The sequence below is a fragment of the Salminus brasiliensis genome, chromosome 7 (assembly GCF_030463535.1).
Source record: "Salminus brasiliensis chromosome 7, fSalBra1.hap2, whole genome shotgun sequence".
Lineage (NCBI taxonomy): Eukaryota > Metazoa > Chordata > Actinopteri > Characiformes > Bryconidae > Salminus > Salminus brasiliensis.
In genome coordinates this window covers 8,564,999-8,580,705 of record NC_132884.1, presented here as the reverse complement: position 1 = coordinate 8,580,705, position 15,707 = coordinate 8,564,999, and the positions used below count along the sequence as shown (strand labels likewise).

General features: G+C 40.7%; 1 protein-coding gene across 1 annotated transcript; it reads right to left on the bottom strand.

The window, feature by feature from the left end:
- Nucleotides 1-1,192: 1,192 nt before the first annotated feature.
- wnt6a (wingless-type MMTV integration site family, member 6a) lies at nucleotides 1,193-14,773 on the bottom strand. Its single transcript, XM_072682900.1, has 4 exons — nucleotides 14,353-14,773; nucleotides 12,342-12,568; nucleotides 5,616-5,941; nucleotides 1,193-3,282 (listed from the first exon to the last, which is right to left on the bottom strand). Exons 1-4 carry the CDS (start codon nucleotides 14,430-14,432, stop codon nucleotides 2,821-2,823), a joined length of 1,095 nt encoding a protein of 364 aa, XP_072539001.1. The 5' UTR covers nucleotides 14,433-14,773; the 3' UTR covers nucleotides 1,193-2,820.
- Between the last annotated feature and the right edge of the window lie 934 nt (nucleotides 14,774-15,707).

Genomic DNA, 15,707 nt, shown 5'->3' with positions numbered 1-15,707 from the left:
GGTGTGTGTTTGGGGTCATTGTCCTGTTGGAACACCCAACTGTGTCCAGGTTAAGCCAATGGTTTGAGGTAATACTGAAGAATTATTCCATCCACACTGTGCACTGTCACCACTGCCACTAGCAGCAAAACAGCCCCAGAGCATGATGCTCCCACCACCATGCTTTACAGTTGGTACAGTGTTTGAGGGGTTGAATGCCTCACCTTTACTTCTCCAAACATCTTTGTCTTATCTGAACATAAAAAGTTCTTCCAGAAAATGTTTTCTATGTCCATGTGGTCAGAAAATGACCATTCCTGGCTTGTGTAAATCTACAGTCATCCTTCTTAGATCTGCCGTCAAACCAACCCTTTTTGTGTGGACACATAGCTACCAGCTGTGGTCAGTCATGATCACTAACAGGCCTTGGCCTTGACAAGTTAAAATACATTTTTGAACTTAACTAACTACCCATTATAAACAAATGAACAAGTGGCTATATGTATAATTTTATGTATAATAACCCTGGGTTAATTTCAGAAATGTCCCCTCCCTCAAATTAATAAGGTGTTAAAAGCCAAGTACTGACATGATATTTAAGTCCAGAAGTGTTATGTTACCACAAGTGTACGTATTTTTCTATTACAATACCTAAACATACCAACCATAAATCAACTAGCTTGAAACTTGTACTCACATTATTTACAGTAATACTTCTTCAATCATGAATGTTATACTCTATAACAGTCTGTAAGATCACAAGGATGAGAGCTCAATCAGAAGACCACCTCTTTTTTTAAGAATTGGGGGCACTAGAATGTTCTGCCCTAGATAGATTTATAGCAGTAACAGTTAACAGTGATATGGCATGGTTTCTAAAATGTCCCCTTGCTGTTGTATCTTGGAACTTTATTCGATCTATAGCAGTCTGTAAAGCCATACGGATGACAGTCCAACCTTAAGACTAGGTCTCCATAATTAAAATCCAAGAGAATTGTTCTTCCCCCAGACAATATTACATTCACAGCTTCATGTCTTTTCTATGGTAGCCTTTATACAGTAATTATAGTAGTAATTAGTACACATTTGGGATGCACCCCTTTTTAAGTGGCAGTTCTCCTCACTAGAAATTCTCTGCCTTATGCCTGACCCACACTTACAGGATAATTGGGCCGTTGCAATTAACCAATGAGAGTCGTAGTGAACAGATGAATAACATTTATTGTAAAAAAAACAAGACATAAACATATAAAATATATTTTCTTTCACTTGTACAATGCTAAATACACAGGTAATCTATGGCTGAGCCCCAAACCACATGCTTTATATACAACACTTTATTTACAACTTACTATACAACACTTTATATACAACACATCACACAACACTGATAATGTATTTAGCAGTCAGACATAGTGTAGTTTGTATTTACAACTTTATATACTTTATATACAGCACTCACAAGCCTTTCATGCTGTATTTAGGAATCCGGCATTTAGGAAGCGGGATTAGTGTATTGTTTATATCTTGCTGTTGGATAATATGCATACGTTTTAGCAGTATCTGAGGTCCCGTTCACACGTATCTAGATGTTTTTTAAGGGTACGTTTAGCCCCTGTCTCTGTCCACTCAAGAATGTGAAACAGCTCTAAAATGCTGGCACAAACGTGCCAGCCCAGCAGGGGGGGCTATAACCTAACCACAAAGATTTTTCTCAGTGTGTTTTAAAATCAGAAAATAAAATAGAGTGTTTTACAGTAAACCCAGCCAATAGTCGAAAATCTTACATTTGCAGTCAGCTAAAATGCCCTGTTTGTGTGAAAATGCAGAGAAAGCCTACATTTAAAAAAATATTCAGATACACGTTGAAGTGGCCTAAACTCTAGGGTACTTTGGAATCTAGGGATATTTTCTGAATAGACAACAAAGATGCTCTGGACAAGTGTATCTGCTAAATGCCATGAATGGGAATGTAATTTAAGCGTAATCTGACAGTGTGCTGGACTTTACTCTGGTCCACTCTTCCCAGCCAACATGCTCATGTGTGGCTCACATGGGTGGAACGTGGGCTAGGTGGGTTGCAGGTGGGTTCCAGATGGGCATTGGCTCTATGAGAGTTTACACATGTATTGTTACTGGGACCCAGTTAGGCTTCCCAAATGGGCTCCATCGTTACAACCCACCATCATCTCACATGGCACCCATCTGAGCCCAATTTTCAGTGTAGATTCCAGATGGGGCCCATGTTTAACCCCTCCTGTTCCCATCACCGATGCTGTTGGGACCCTGGTAAGCATCCATATGTGGGGCCAACATCCCAGCCAACATATTTATGTGAGCTTTACATGGATGAAGCGTGGGCTAGGTAGGTTCCAAACGGGCTTGGGCTAGAGTGGGTTTGTACATGTGTTTTTATTGGGACCCAGTTGGGTTTCCTAAATGGGCCACATCATTACAGCCCACCTTAAATATGTTAAATCTTAAATGTGTCCCTTCTAGGCCCTGTACTGACTGGCAATACAGGGAATGTATACTCCTCCAATATACTCACATTTGAGTCGTGGTGGTGGAGCCGAGCTGAAAGTCTGCTGTTTTAATCTCAAGGTTTATTCACGAGAAATTATGTGAGAGTAGACTTAGAAAGACAGAACCATTGGCCAGGATTCATTCAATGTCCTTCAGGGGGGGGCATGGTAACTGTCATTGTAAATGTGGGGTCTCTCAGTTAGGATTTCCAATAAATCCATGTATTAGTGTATAATCCCAATCAGACGCTCTGTGTACCTCTGTGGGTGGAGCATCTGAGGCACAGAATATTCAATTTAATCTATTCAGCAGAGTTTAAAGGCAGACTGTGACCTCCTTCCTCACAGTACACCTCTCACACTGCACCACACAGCACCACTGGAACTGACACTGGCAGTTTTCCTCATACTCCAGCATCAGATGCGTGTGGCCTTTACTGCAGCACAGCCAGTCGCATGCACCCTGCCCTGTCTCTGTGCTGTTACACGCTCGACCTCTTGTCCCCTCTGAGCCCGTCCTGCGACTGGCCACGCAAAAATCCGGAGACGCGTCGGAAAAGATGAGGCTGTTGGTGCCCGGTAGCGGGATGCCCGGCTCCAGGGGAATGAGAGATTTGCCATCGTTGCCGCCCATCACACGGACTGCCGTATGAAAGCTTTCCATTAGGTGGTCGCCAACCTGCCGGAACAGAGGCAACTTCCTCCAGCAGCTGCGGAGGGTGCAGGAGCCTGAAAGGCCGTGGCATTTGCATTCGGACCGCATGTGGGTCTTTACAGCCTGCCACATTCACAAAACACACACATATACACAACAGGAGAAAGAGAGAGATAGAGAGTACAGTGAGACAGTTTACTCTTGGAAATATAAAGTTAATATCATAGCAAATTTTTTACTAAAGATAATGAGTCAGGCAGGACATGCTGCAAATCTCTATATATGATTCCTTCTATTCAGTACTCACACACTCTTACACACATACTCATACACACAGATGCTGGGTAATATCGCTAATCTCTCAGAGAGCAGAGAAGTTAGAGTGACTGTTAGGGTAAGAGAGTGAATAAGGGAGAGAGAGTGAGAAGATTTTTTATTTACTTATTTTTTTAAATAAAATTGTTGGAATTTGTCCCTTATTTCTCCCAATGAGGTACTGCCAATTAACCCACCTGTTTGTAACTCGTCCCAGCACTAGTTATGCTCCCAACACCCAACACCAGGAGAGTTAAGACTTACATGCAAAACCAGGCATCACTTATTTTTGCCGGGCAGCCAACACGCTCTGAGACAGGCATTGGTTCCTCAGCTCCACTGCACCAGCCAACAGATAGCTATGCCAGCCAACATTGCTTAATAGCGTTGAGGGGAGAGAGCATCATCTACCCACCCCGAGAGAGCACGGCCAACTGTGCTCTCTCGGCTATTAATGGCAAAGCGATAAGCTTGAGATCTGAATTAGCACCCCCCCCCCATCAGAAAAAGAGAGAGAGAGAAAGATGTGACTCTTTGTGAGGGACTGAAGATTTGAGAACAGCCAGAGGGGCAGAGAGTTAAAGAAAGTCAGAGTAAAAAAGAGAGAAAGTTAAAGGGAGTCAAGGAAATAAAAGAAAAAGAGAATTATAGAGAGAGGATGAGTTAAGAGAGACAGAGAGAAAGGGGAGGGAGAGAGAGAGTTAGAAAGTTAAGAGAGAGGAATATATATATATATAAATAACTCGAGAGAGAAAGCAAAAAAAGTGAGAGAGGGGTTAAGGTAAGATAGAGAGAGATTTAATGTAAGACAGAGAGTTAAATTAGAGCGAGAGAGTTAGAGAGAAAGTGAGGACAGAGAAAAGTGAGATAGAGAGAGATTGAAAGAGTTAAGACAGAGAGAAAGGGCGTTATGGAGAGAAAGAGTTAAGAGAGAGTGTGTTAGTTAGACCTCCGCGAGTACAAAAATGACTTCATACGGAATTACAGTCTGATACCTTTCCTAGTCTGACAACAGTGGTGAAGCTGCATCCACAAAAATAAGTGGCACAGCCAATAAAAAAAAATGGAACAACAACAACCAGGTCCTGAACGTGAGCACTAAAGAAAACTAAATAAAGCCTGAAGGAAGACACACAGATCCATGTTGATGGAGAAACAGTGGAACCTGCTAGATGCTTGAAGTTCCTGCAGAGGGCTGCAGATCTCTGAGAATTTGTGCGGCACCCTAAACACAGGCGTTATCCTGAAAACACTACCTTTGTCTTCCTTGTTGTACGAGTAAACAAACCTGCGGAGTTCCATCACAACATCACATCGGAAGTGTCCACACCGCTTTATAAACCCAACGGCCACTTTACTACAAACCCCTGCTAGTTGCTCCAGCAATTCTACAACATTGCTTTGAGGATTTGATTGCATTCATCCACAAGAACATTAGTGTGGTCAGGCTGATGTTGGATGATTAGTTATGCATTTTAAAGTCCACTCCAGCTCATCCTAGTAGTACTGGATGGAGCTCCACCACTCCACCAGAGAATACTTTCCACTGCTGCACAGCACTTCCACAGCATTGGACAAGTTGACCTTACAACCATGTGCAGCTCCTCCAGAATGCCCATTAGAAGTTCTTTTCTATGTAGTTTATACAAGCTGTTTGTGTACAGCTGAACAAGTATGTCAACAGTGTTCATTTCCAGATGGATTTCCAGATGGTAATAATAATGGTAATAATGGTAGGTTTTTCAGGGCAATTCGTGCCAGCGTCCAGGGAAGAGTCAAGGGGCACAAGAAAGAGAAAGCAGTGATGGTGACACCCTCAAACAGTGTGCATTGTTCTGCTGTTTACAGAACATTGTGCAGCGCTCTTTGTTGATGACACATGCTCGGTTTTAAACTGGTGCAAATGAGGGCTGGTTTGCTGGATAGCACCAAGGATCTAAGAATCCTGAAAGGAACCAGTTCAAGATCCAGAGTAGTACAACCTCTGCAAAACTGTTACAAAAATGATGTTTTTGATTAATATAAACTAATATAAATTAACATTCATTCAGACATGAAAGTTATGGCCAATTATGGAAAACAGCAGATCTAAAAAAGGGTATGTGTAATATGTAAAGAATATCCAGTGAAATGTGCAGTACCAGCCTTCCTGCCTCGTTGTTGTGCAGGTCAATCAGAGTCCTGATGTCACTCTTTCCTTTTCGTCTCCGGGTGTCCATGAACTGCCGAGATATCTCGTACCCGAAGTCCACATCATCCCCACAGCCGCCCCACTCCCAGCGCTGGTCCTGGAGCGCAGGGATCGGGCTGGTCACATGTTCTGAGGCTCGTTCTTTGGGGCTTCCAGAAGAGCTCTTAAGGGTCACACAGCCGCACTCTAACAGATCCCCCTGGCTGCAGGCCTGCGTCACTGCATGCAGCACTCCTGCAGCCGTGATTCCATTCACAAACGCCGTCTCCCGAATATCTGAGAAGTAAATGAGGCAGGCAAAATGTCAGATTCACAAAGTGTGAGACATACTGTGAGACATTCAGGCTTAAAATAGGGATGAGCAATTTGACAACATTTTATCATATTGTGATACATTTTGTTACCGTGAACCATGATATACTGAGCACTTTTGAGCATACTGTGAATATCACCACTACTTTTGAGCATGCAGTGAATTTCGCCAGTACTTCTGAACATATTGAAATATTGCCAGTACTTCTGAGCCTATCGTGAATATCATCAGTACTTCTGAACATATTGAAATATTGCCAGTACTTCTGAGCCTATTGTGAATTTCATCAGTACTTCTGAGCCTATCGTGAATATATCATCAGTCCTTAAGAGCCTATCGTGAATATCGTCAGTACTTTTGAGCCTATTGTGAATATCGTCAGTACTTAAGAGCCTATCATGAATATCGCCAGTACTTCTGAGTCTATCGTGAATATCGCCAGTACTTTGGAGCCTAACATGAATATAGTCAGTACTTACGAGCATATTGTGAATATCGCCGGGACTTATGAGCATGTTGTGAATATCGTCAGGAATTCTGAGCATAATGTGAATATTGCCAGTACTTTTAAGAATATTATGAATATTATATATAAAGAACACTGACCAACAGCATATTTCATTACAAAGAGTGTAATTAGTCCTGTTGAATTAGATGAAGTACAGCAGATTTTGAATAGAAATCACTGAACTAGGTATGGGATGTTTCAATAGTGTTTCAATAGCAGGTTTTAAGAATTTGAGGATACTAATGCATTTTTTCTGCATGTCAAATTATATTATATATTATACAATTATATATATATATATATTCATGCTACAAATATTTGTCGCAATAATTTGACATGCAGAAAAAATGCATTAGTATCCTCAAATTCTTAAAACCTGCTATTGAAACAATATTGAAACATCCCATACCTAGTCCAGTGATTTCTATTCAAAATATGCTGTACATCATCTAATTCATCTAATTTAACATGCAGAAAAAATATATAAATTGTTTATTGTGAATATTTTTACCATATCGCTCAGCCCTACTTCATGGTGGCCACTATTTTAATATTTGGGCTACACTCCCACTTCTTACTTGTAAGATATATTAGCCTTATTGCTCCAGCTCAAAACCAATAAGGCAAACTCTGCACACTAAAGAGTAATTCATAACACAACACTGTCTAGCAATAAAACACAGCTTGGGCGAATCTAATGACACACATTGAATGATCATTTCTATGATGTTTTTAAATATTTGCTCACACATGCAAACCATCAACAAATGCATGTAATGTACATATGAAATGTGTCTTTTCAATATATTCATTAATCAATATATTTGAAAGGTATGAAAACACTGCAGCTAAACCTGAGAAGAGCTTGAATTTGTTGAAAAGGCTTTTACCGCAGAAGTGGCATTTTACAAAATAAAACAAATGCTAGTAGAGAAGTAAACTGATTTTGAGGGATGTTGATTTTGACACTGCTCTCATAAGCAGAAGAGGTGAGACAGGGCAGGTGATTTTGTCTGGTGGAGAAGAAAAGCAGGCTGTATGTTTGACTCTTAAGCTCTTTTGCAAGTGAGTTCTGGCTTGGTATAACAGTCCACCCACTTGCAGTTCTAGCACTAAACAAGCTGCAGTTGGACCATTATACAGCATCGACTCTACGTCTCTATCTGCAAAAGGGTGCAGAAGATCATGGATCCTATGGTAATTATAGTGAGCCCCACCCACCACACACACACACACACAAACATGCATGCACATTCACACACGTGCATACACACACAAACACGCTTGTGCGTACTGACAAACATGCACATACACATGTGCAGCTCCCTCTTATCTCTCTCACATATTCCCAAAGGTTTTTGGACACATCTGCCATACACACATACATGCAAACACACACACACACACACACAAACCCATACACTTTCTGCTCATTCCAAGCACTATGTACTTCCTTCAGAAAATGCTAATCTATTTTTTTTATTGATCATTTTTTGCACATTTTAATAAAGTGGTGGGACTTCATATAATATTTACAGCAAAACGATGAGGCACCACCATAAAATTATGTTGCAGTTACATTCTGGAATGTATAACCTCTGCTTCCTTTAAAGTGCAACGGATAGTTACAAGAAGAAACACGTTAGCAAAAAAATGTCCGCAGTTATGTCCATATCATGTAGAATCAAGCTGAAAATCTAATCACATGCCATGGTTGATACATTATCAAGTAAGTATATGTGAACTGACAAAGGAAGTGCAGGTTTGTTTACTTGGTCTCCTTCAACATGCATTGGGTCTTTGACAGATTTAATTGAATTAGCATTAGCCAATACTGGTGTTGCACAGATACCGATGCCGTATCAGTATTGGTGCTGATGCTGGCACTTCCACACAGTATCGGTATCGCAATAAAGAGCACCAATATTATAAAGCTTACTGACAACATTTTTTCTTTTATATATATAACACTTTTTCTTTGTGTACTTTGTTATGAAACCAAATGTTTAAACAACCAGTAAAAGCCAGTCATAAATAGTTATTACCATTAAACAAATCAAGTCCTTCATCGTTATATCCAAAATAACCAGAGAAGAAGTTTGACACATCACTGGGCTATTAGCTCAAGCTCAGAATTCTTGCTGAATCTGTTTGTACAGTCAAACGCACAACTGCTCTTCAACACTGAACACTAATGCTGCCATTCAGCTGGTCTTTTTGACACTCAATGGCTCACTCCCGCCACCTATGACATCACGTGCATACCCTCTAAACAGTATATATACAAAGTATTATTTTAAGATGGTATAACGGTATGAAAAAAGTGGATACTGCCCAACCCTATCTAGGAGGAGCAAAATGTACCCCCAATTCTAGAAATACCCATTTACATTTTGTACATGCTGTAGCACAGATTTATTAAACCGGCCCTATGCCTAAAGCCTATTCCTTTAACATATGCTGTACTACGTGATTATGCCAATCATTTATCATGTGCGTGACGTATTGTTATGCTGAATGGAAATTAATACCGTACTGAACATCCACATAAAAAAAAAAAACAAAAAAAACACCTGGAGCAGTCTAAGGAAACCCAAACCACTTTTACCACCTACGTTGAGTTCCCAAAACTTGTTAAAACAGGAGGTACAACAATTGCAGGGTACACATTTATATTCCACAAGCCATGAACTCCTCTTTCATCACTGTGACATCTCCTGAATATCTGAGGCATTACCTTATTAGCCATAACTCTCTTAAGAAGATACACATTCCTCGCACATCTCTCTTGTCTAGACCTGCCTGAATGCAGCTTCAGCTGCCAAAGGATTCTTTTTCCCTCTGTGATAATCAAGGTTCCTCCAAGAAACACTCATTCTTGGTGTCAAATTTACGCACGCTAAATTCCTCCTGACAGAATTTCTTTCTACATGTCACATTCTCGACAGCCCTACTTACACAGTGCTGTAATGATGACAAATTACTTTAAATTTTTTTAGTAAAAAAGCCTGACTTGAGTTACACTCACAGCCTGGAACACACACCAAGACAGCACTAGTTGTTAGCCACAGTTGGGCAGAATAATTTAAAACAAGTGACAACAGTGATGGCTGAATGCTGAATATACTGTGCTAAATTACTCTGTAGCTTATTCCAGTACAGTAAAGAAAGTAAAGTATTTAAAAAACATTAGAACATATCTTGATGAAACACTGCTGTTGTCATTCTACTTATTTCACACTGTTTCTGGCAGTAATAGGCCCCATTACAAATTTACATATCCGTTGAATGATGCTCCAAAATTCATTTCTTTAGACTTTTTTGGGATACTCGTTTCTTGAAAAAAGTCAGTAACACTGAGATAAATAACTGATCAGTCCAGTGATTTATCAGTCTACTCATGATTTAGTAGAGTTCAGTAACACTGAGATAAATAACTGATCAGCTCAGTGATTTATCAGTCTACTCATGCTTTAGTAGAGCTCAGTAACACTGAGATAAATAACTGATCAGCACAGTGATTTATCAGTCTACTCATGCTTTAGTAGAGCTCAGTAACACTGAGATAAATAACTGATCAGCACAGTGATTTATCAGTCTACTCAGGCTTTAGTAGAGCTCAGTAACACAGATAAATAACTGATCAGCACAGTGATTTATCAGTCTACTCATGCTTTAGTAGAGCTCAGTAACACTGAGATAAATAACTGATCAGCACAGTGATTTATCAGTCTACTCAGGCTTTAGCAGAGCTCAGTAACACTGAGATAAATAACTGATCAGCACAGTGATTTATCAGTCTACTCAGGCTTTAGTAGAGCTCAGTAACACAGATAAATAACTGATCAGCACAGTGATTTATCAGTCTACTCATGCTTTAGTAGAGCTCAGTAACACAGATAAATAACTGATCAGCTCAGTGATTTATCAGTCTACTCATGCTTTAGTAGAGCTCAGTAACACAGATAAATAACTGATCAGCACAGTGATTTATCAGTCTACTCATGCTTTAGTAGAGTTCAGTAACACTGAGATAAATAACTGATCAGCACAGTGATTTATCAGTCTACTCATGCTTTAGTAGAGCTCAGTAACACTGAGATAAATAACTGATCAGCACAGTGATTTATCAGTCTACTCAGGCTTTAGCAGAGCTCAGTAACTCTGAGATAAATAACTGATCAGCTCAGTGATTTATCAGTCTACTCATGCTTTAGTAGAGCTCAGTAACACTGAGATAAATAACTGATCAGCACAGTGATTTATCAGTCTACTCATGCTTTAGCAGAGCTCAGTAACACTGAGATAAATAACTGATCAGCTTAGTGACTTATCAGTCTACTCAGGCTTTAGTAGAGCTCAGTAACACTGAGATAAATAACTGATCAGCTTAGTGATTTATCAGTCTACTCAGGCTTTAGCAGATTTCAGTAACACTGAGATAAATAACTGATCAGCACAGTGATTTATCAGTCTACTCATGCTTTAGTAGAGTTCAGTAACACTGAGATACTAACTGATCAGCACAGTGATTTATCAGTCTACTCATGCTTTAGCAGAGCTCAGTAACACTTGTCAATATACTCTTTAGCTTGTGAAAGAAAAAGATAACCAGCAAACGCTTGCAAAACATATATATTTTAGAATAGTTTTAACAGTGCAATTATTTCTGAGTCTTACCAGGTAATGTTGATCTCCTAGTAGAAATTACAGGTCTTTTACCATTTTAACGTCTTTGAGTAGGTATTTTGCTAGTGGGCTGGATGTGTGTACAGTATGTACTCTAACTCTTTTTCAACTATGCCAAGGAAAAACACGTTTGATGTTCTAGAGACCTTTTAAAGCCTTTTGTTTCCAAGCAAAATTAAATAATGAAAAATCACTACAATACTTGCAGAGATTACATATAACAAACACAATGATTAAATTAAATTATAATGAGCTAAAAATGACAGACATGCATGTTTCAGTTCCCAGTAATCATTAAGCCTTCTATGAAGTTCCATAAGGCCCCTCGGGTGAAATCACTGCATTGCAGTGACCTCCTGTGGCTTATTGCTTTATTTGAAATGGACTGAGATCACTGTTTAAACTGACTGCCCTCAATAACACAAAACAATAACACTGGAAAACCCTGCCCTCTCACGGCCTGCAGGAGAACTACACTTGAAAGGGGGACTTGCTCGTGACTTTGTAGTAAGCTGTCAGAGGACTTCCTTTGAGAGCATTTGGCGTGCGCCTGAGACTAAAACAGGCCTGACTAAGCTGTGAGTAAGCGTTGACTAAGAAGATAGCTGACCCTTCACAGCCGAGCATCGGTCAACATGTCAGTGAGAAAGCCTGGGAAAACTCTCCAACTCAACTCTCTTTCTGGGAATTAAAGCAGATTATATTACCAGGAGAATTCACTTCTTCAGCTGCAGACAGCTCCATCTTTTGACCTCTCCCAGTTTTTCTTTTTTTTCTACTTTGTGGAAGCGCTTGAGAGCAGTGCCAAAACAATAATAATAATCCCTGAATATTTTTATTATACAATATGACAGGAAGTAATTATTCTGCCACTGACAAAGACACAACAGTTGGATTAATTACCACAAAGGACCTAAAAACTGAATGACCTCCAAAACTAATTATACCCCCCCCTTCATCTCCACCTCCCTCCTCCTTTTACCATATCTGTCTACCAGTGGTATACGTATAAGCACTGTTTTGGAAATACATGCCTTCCTGGAACACTTGCTTTTATGTTTGCTCTCACAGACTTGCAGTGTTTTCCTTTCTTTTTTTGCGGTTACTTGGCAGGTAACCCCCCCCCCCCCATCCCACCTCTCAGCAGTGAAAGTGAAGCTGCTTACCTTGCTGTAAGATTTTGCCCAGGCTCTTGCTATGGCTGGTGCAGTTCCAACGGTGCTGGCGGAACTGGTGTTGGCACTCGCGCATGCCCAGTCTTGCTCCTTTGGCCACTTCTTGGATGATCTCAGGCTTCGTTTGGCACAGTTCAGCGTGAGCGCTACCTGGAGGCTTGCTCCTCCTGCAGATGCTGTTGGCGTCCATCATGAGAGGGCTGCCCATCGCACTGCAGCTGGTGGGGTGGACATTAGTGCGAAAGTGAGAGCGCAGTGAGAAAGCTTTACACTTGCCTTAGGCAAAATGCAGTCAATCAGCCAAGACATGTTTTATGTCTGAAGTGTCTTTATGTTTGTCCTGGAACTATGATGTAGGACGAAGTAATGGAAGCTGACAGCCCAGACCATTTTCACAGTGTACGAATTTCACTTAAGAGGAAAAAGCCATTTCTTGGGAACTAAAATGGGACAAAGAGCATTACTGTAAATTTCCTTCACCTCCACACTGCACAAATCCATACACACCTGTCCACCTGACCCATGTGGCCAACCCCGACATGATTCTGCTGTAATGTCCTTTCTGTAAAAGCCACATCCACTGCATTCAGCAGTAACATAGTCATTAGACTGGTAATCATATCCATGATTACCCCCGTCTTCCTGTTTAAGTTACCAAATGTGACTTGTTGCTCTAAGACATATGAAATTAACTTAGTTAGTGTAGTCGGTGAATCTTGTCAGCTTGTTTGATAACAGCCAAATTAGATCACTGCATTTTATGTGATATTTATATTTGACAGTTTATGACTGGTGTTGGCTCTCTTTTACTTTCAGTGGTTAACAGAGTGAGTTTATTCACTTACAAACATGAAAGAAATACAAATCAACTTTTTTAAAAATCTCTGACCGCATCTCTGGGCCAACTGTAGACAAATTTACTTAGTATTTGCAAAAATGTGCAAGAGCATTAGAATTCTGTACAAGAGCAATGCAAAATGCAGTCAGAGCTCTGTGAGAATGAGCTGCTGATTTGGTGTTTTTCATTTGACTGAACCAGGCTCATTTACATTTAAGGCATTTAGCTGACGCTCTTATCCAAAGCAACTGACAAGGTTACTGGTATTACAGAGGTGGGCCAATGTAGTGTTAGGAGTCTTGCCCAAGGACTCTTATTGGTCTAGTGCAGCATAGTCACCCAGACCGGGAATCGAACACCAGTCTCCCACATGGCGAGACTCACTGGCAGGTAGTGGTGTTATCTGTTGCGCCACACCAACCACCCGCTCCCACTCTCACTCTCTTGCTTTCTTTTTGTGAGAGACTCATTCTCCCATTAACCTACCATTACCATGCCATGTATTAAAGCCACTGTAAAACCTGTTCCCTGTTTTTTCACATTCCAGAAGAACCTGAATGTAAAGGTAATAAATTCCTTCTAATTAATCTGCAGCAGAATGCAGCCGCGTTAGCTTGTCTCTGAGATATGTCTACTCGTACGTGGACTGTGAGGTGTACTCAGTTCACAATAAGTAAACAAGTAAATAGACAGACAGACAGACAGACAAGCAAATACACTGACAAAGAGACAGATAGATATACAGATAGACAGGCATACAAAAATAGACTGACAGGCCGATGGACAGTTGAATGGACGAGCAGATAGAAAGATAGACAGACAGACAGACAGACAGACAGATAGATAGATAGACAGGCAGGCAGATTGATAGATATCTAGACAGATAGACAGACAGACAGACAGATAGACAAGCAGACAGATTGATAAATATCTAGATAGGTAGACAGACAGAGAGACAGACAGACAGATAGATAGATAGATAGATAGATAGATAGATAGATAGACAGATAGACAGGCAGGCAGGCAGGCAGGCAAACAGACAGACAGACAGATAGACAAGCAGGCAGACAGGTGGACAGGCAGACAGATAGATAGACATATGGACAGGCCCATGGATTAATAGCTAGACAGACAGATAACTGAACTCACTGAACAGTAACTCACCTCAGCAGGTGAAAAGTGCTGAACGGGCATATGAGGATGAGGAGCAGCAGGAGCAGCGCGTGCCTGCTAAGTTTCATCATCTTGGCCGAGCCCTCAGCGGCGCGGAACGGCAGGAGTAGCGCGCGTCACCAGCGCACCTGCGGTCCTCACACAGCTCATGATGTCCAGCTCTGGCCTGCGACCAGCCGCAGGACACATCTGCGCGCGGGCCAGAGGCGGCCAGAGCGCGTGTCTAGGTCAGAAAGGACGCGCGGAGAGCTTGACTCGTTTTAACTCCCCACAAACTCCAACGCGCGGAACGTCTCGTGCTGCGGCTGCACGTGCGCGCGCTCCAACCTTTTTGACGTCCTTTCCGCCGTGTCCGCCACGATCCCAGCGGCCACTCGGTACCTGGAGCTGTCCGTGGACAGAGCGCACGAGCTGGAGTCTCGCACTGTAGTGAACTCTGGAGACGCGGTGTTCAACTCGTGAACGAGTCGTTTTCTGAACCGGTTCTTTTTCAACAAATCGATTGAACCGATTCATCTAAACCGAAGCTTTTCTTGTAGCTCAAGCATAAAGTGACAGAACTGTGGCTAGCTTACCTACCAAGCAGAGCCTGCAACATAAAATAAAGATATAGTTTTCATATACGCTATTGTATACAATATTCTGTATGCAGAAGCTATATACTTTAATCCTTTATTGAAATAAAAATCCCACCTCTACAGTGATGCTAATTTTATTTTTATGTTATGTTATTCCACAGGGGGTTACTTAAAAATGTCAGTGTTTAAAGCTAGTTTCTCTAGCTTAAATATTGACATTTGAAGCAAGAAATATGTAAAACGTTATTTATTTTTTTATTTATAAAACTTATTTATTATTTTATATTCTCATAAGCATATTGCATATAAAGCAACATTTTAGCATTTTTACCTTCAAATAACCAAAGGTGTTAAAAGTATTGTCCTTCATTACTCAGGTAGAAGTGTAGATACTAGGGTTTAAAAAGACTATAGAAGTATAGAAGTTATATTCTAAGTATATTCTATAGTATAGAAGTTGAAGTATCAGCTTAAGCTTTTTACTCAAGTAACAGTGTAAAAGTACTGGTTTCACAACTACTTCAAGTATAAAAGTAAAAGTAATGCAAGGAAAACAAAGGCCACAAGCTTAGGCTGCACCACAGGGGTCTATAGTGCACTACCCCACCTCCCAAAAAAACATTTTTTCTAAAAGCCATAATGACGATAATGTAATATTAAAATTTTGATGTTGAAAAATGTTGGTCTCCACTAGGCTGCCTGTTTCAGCTGCATATCTGCCCATTGAATGCATTTTAGTAATAACAGATCTATTAAAGGAGCATCTAT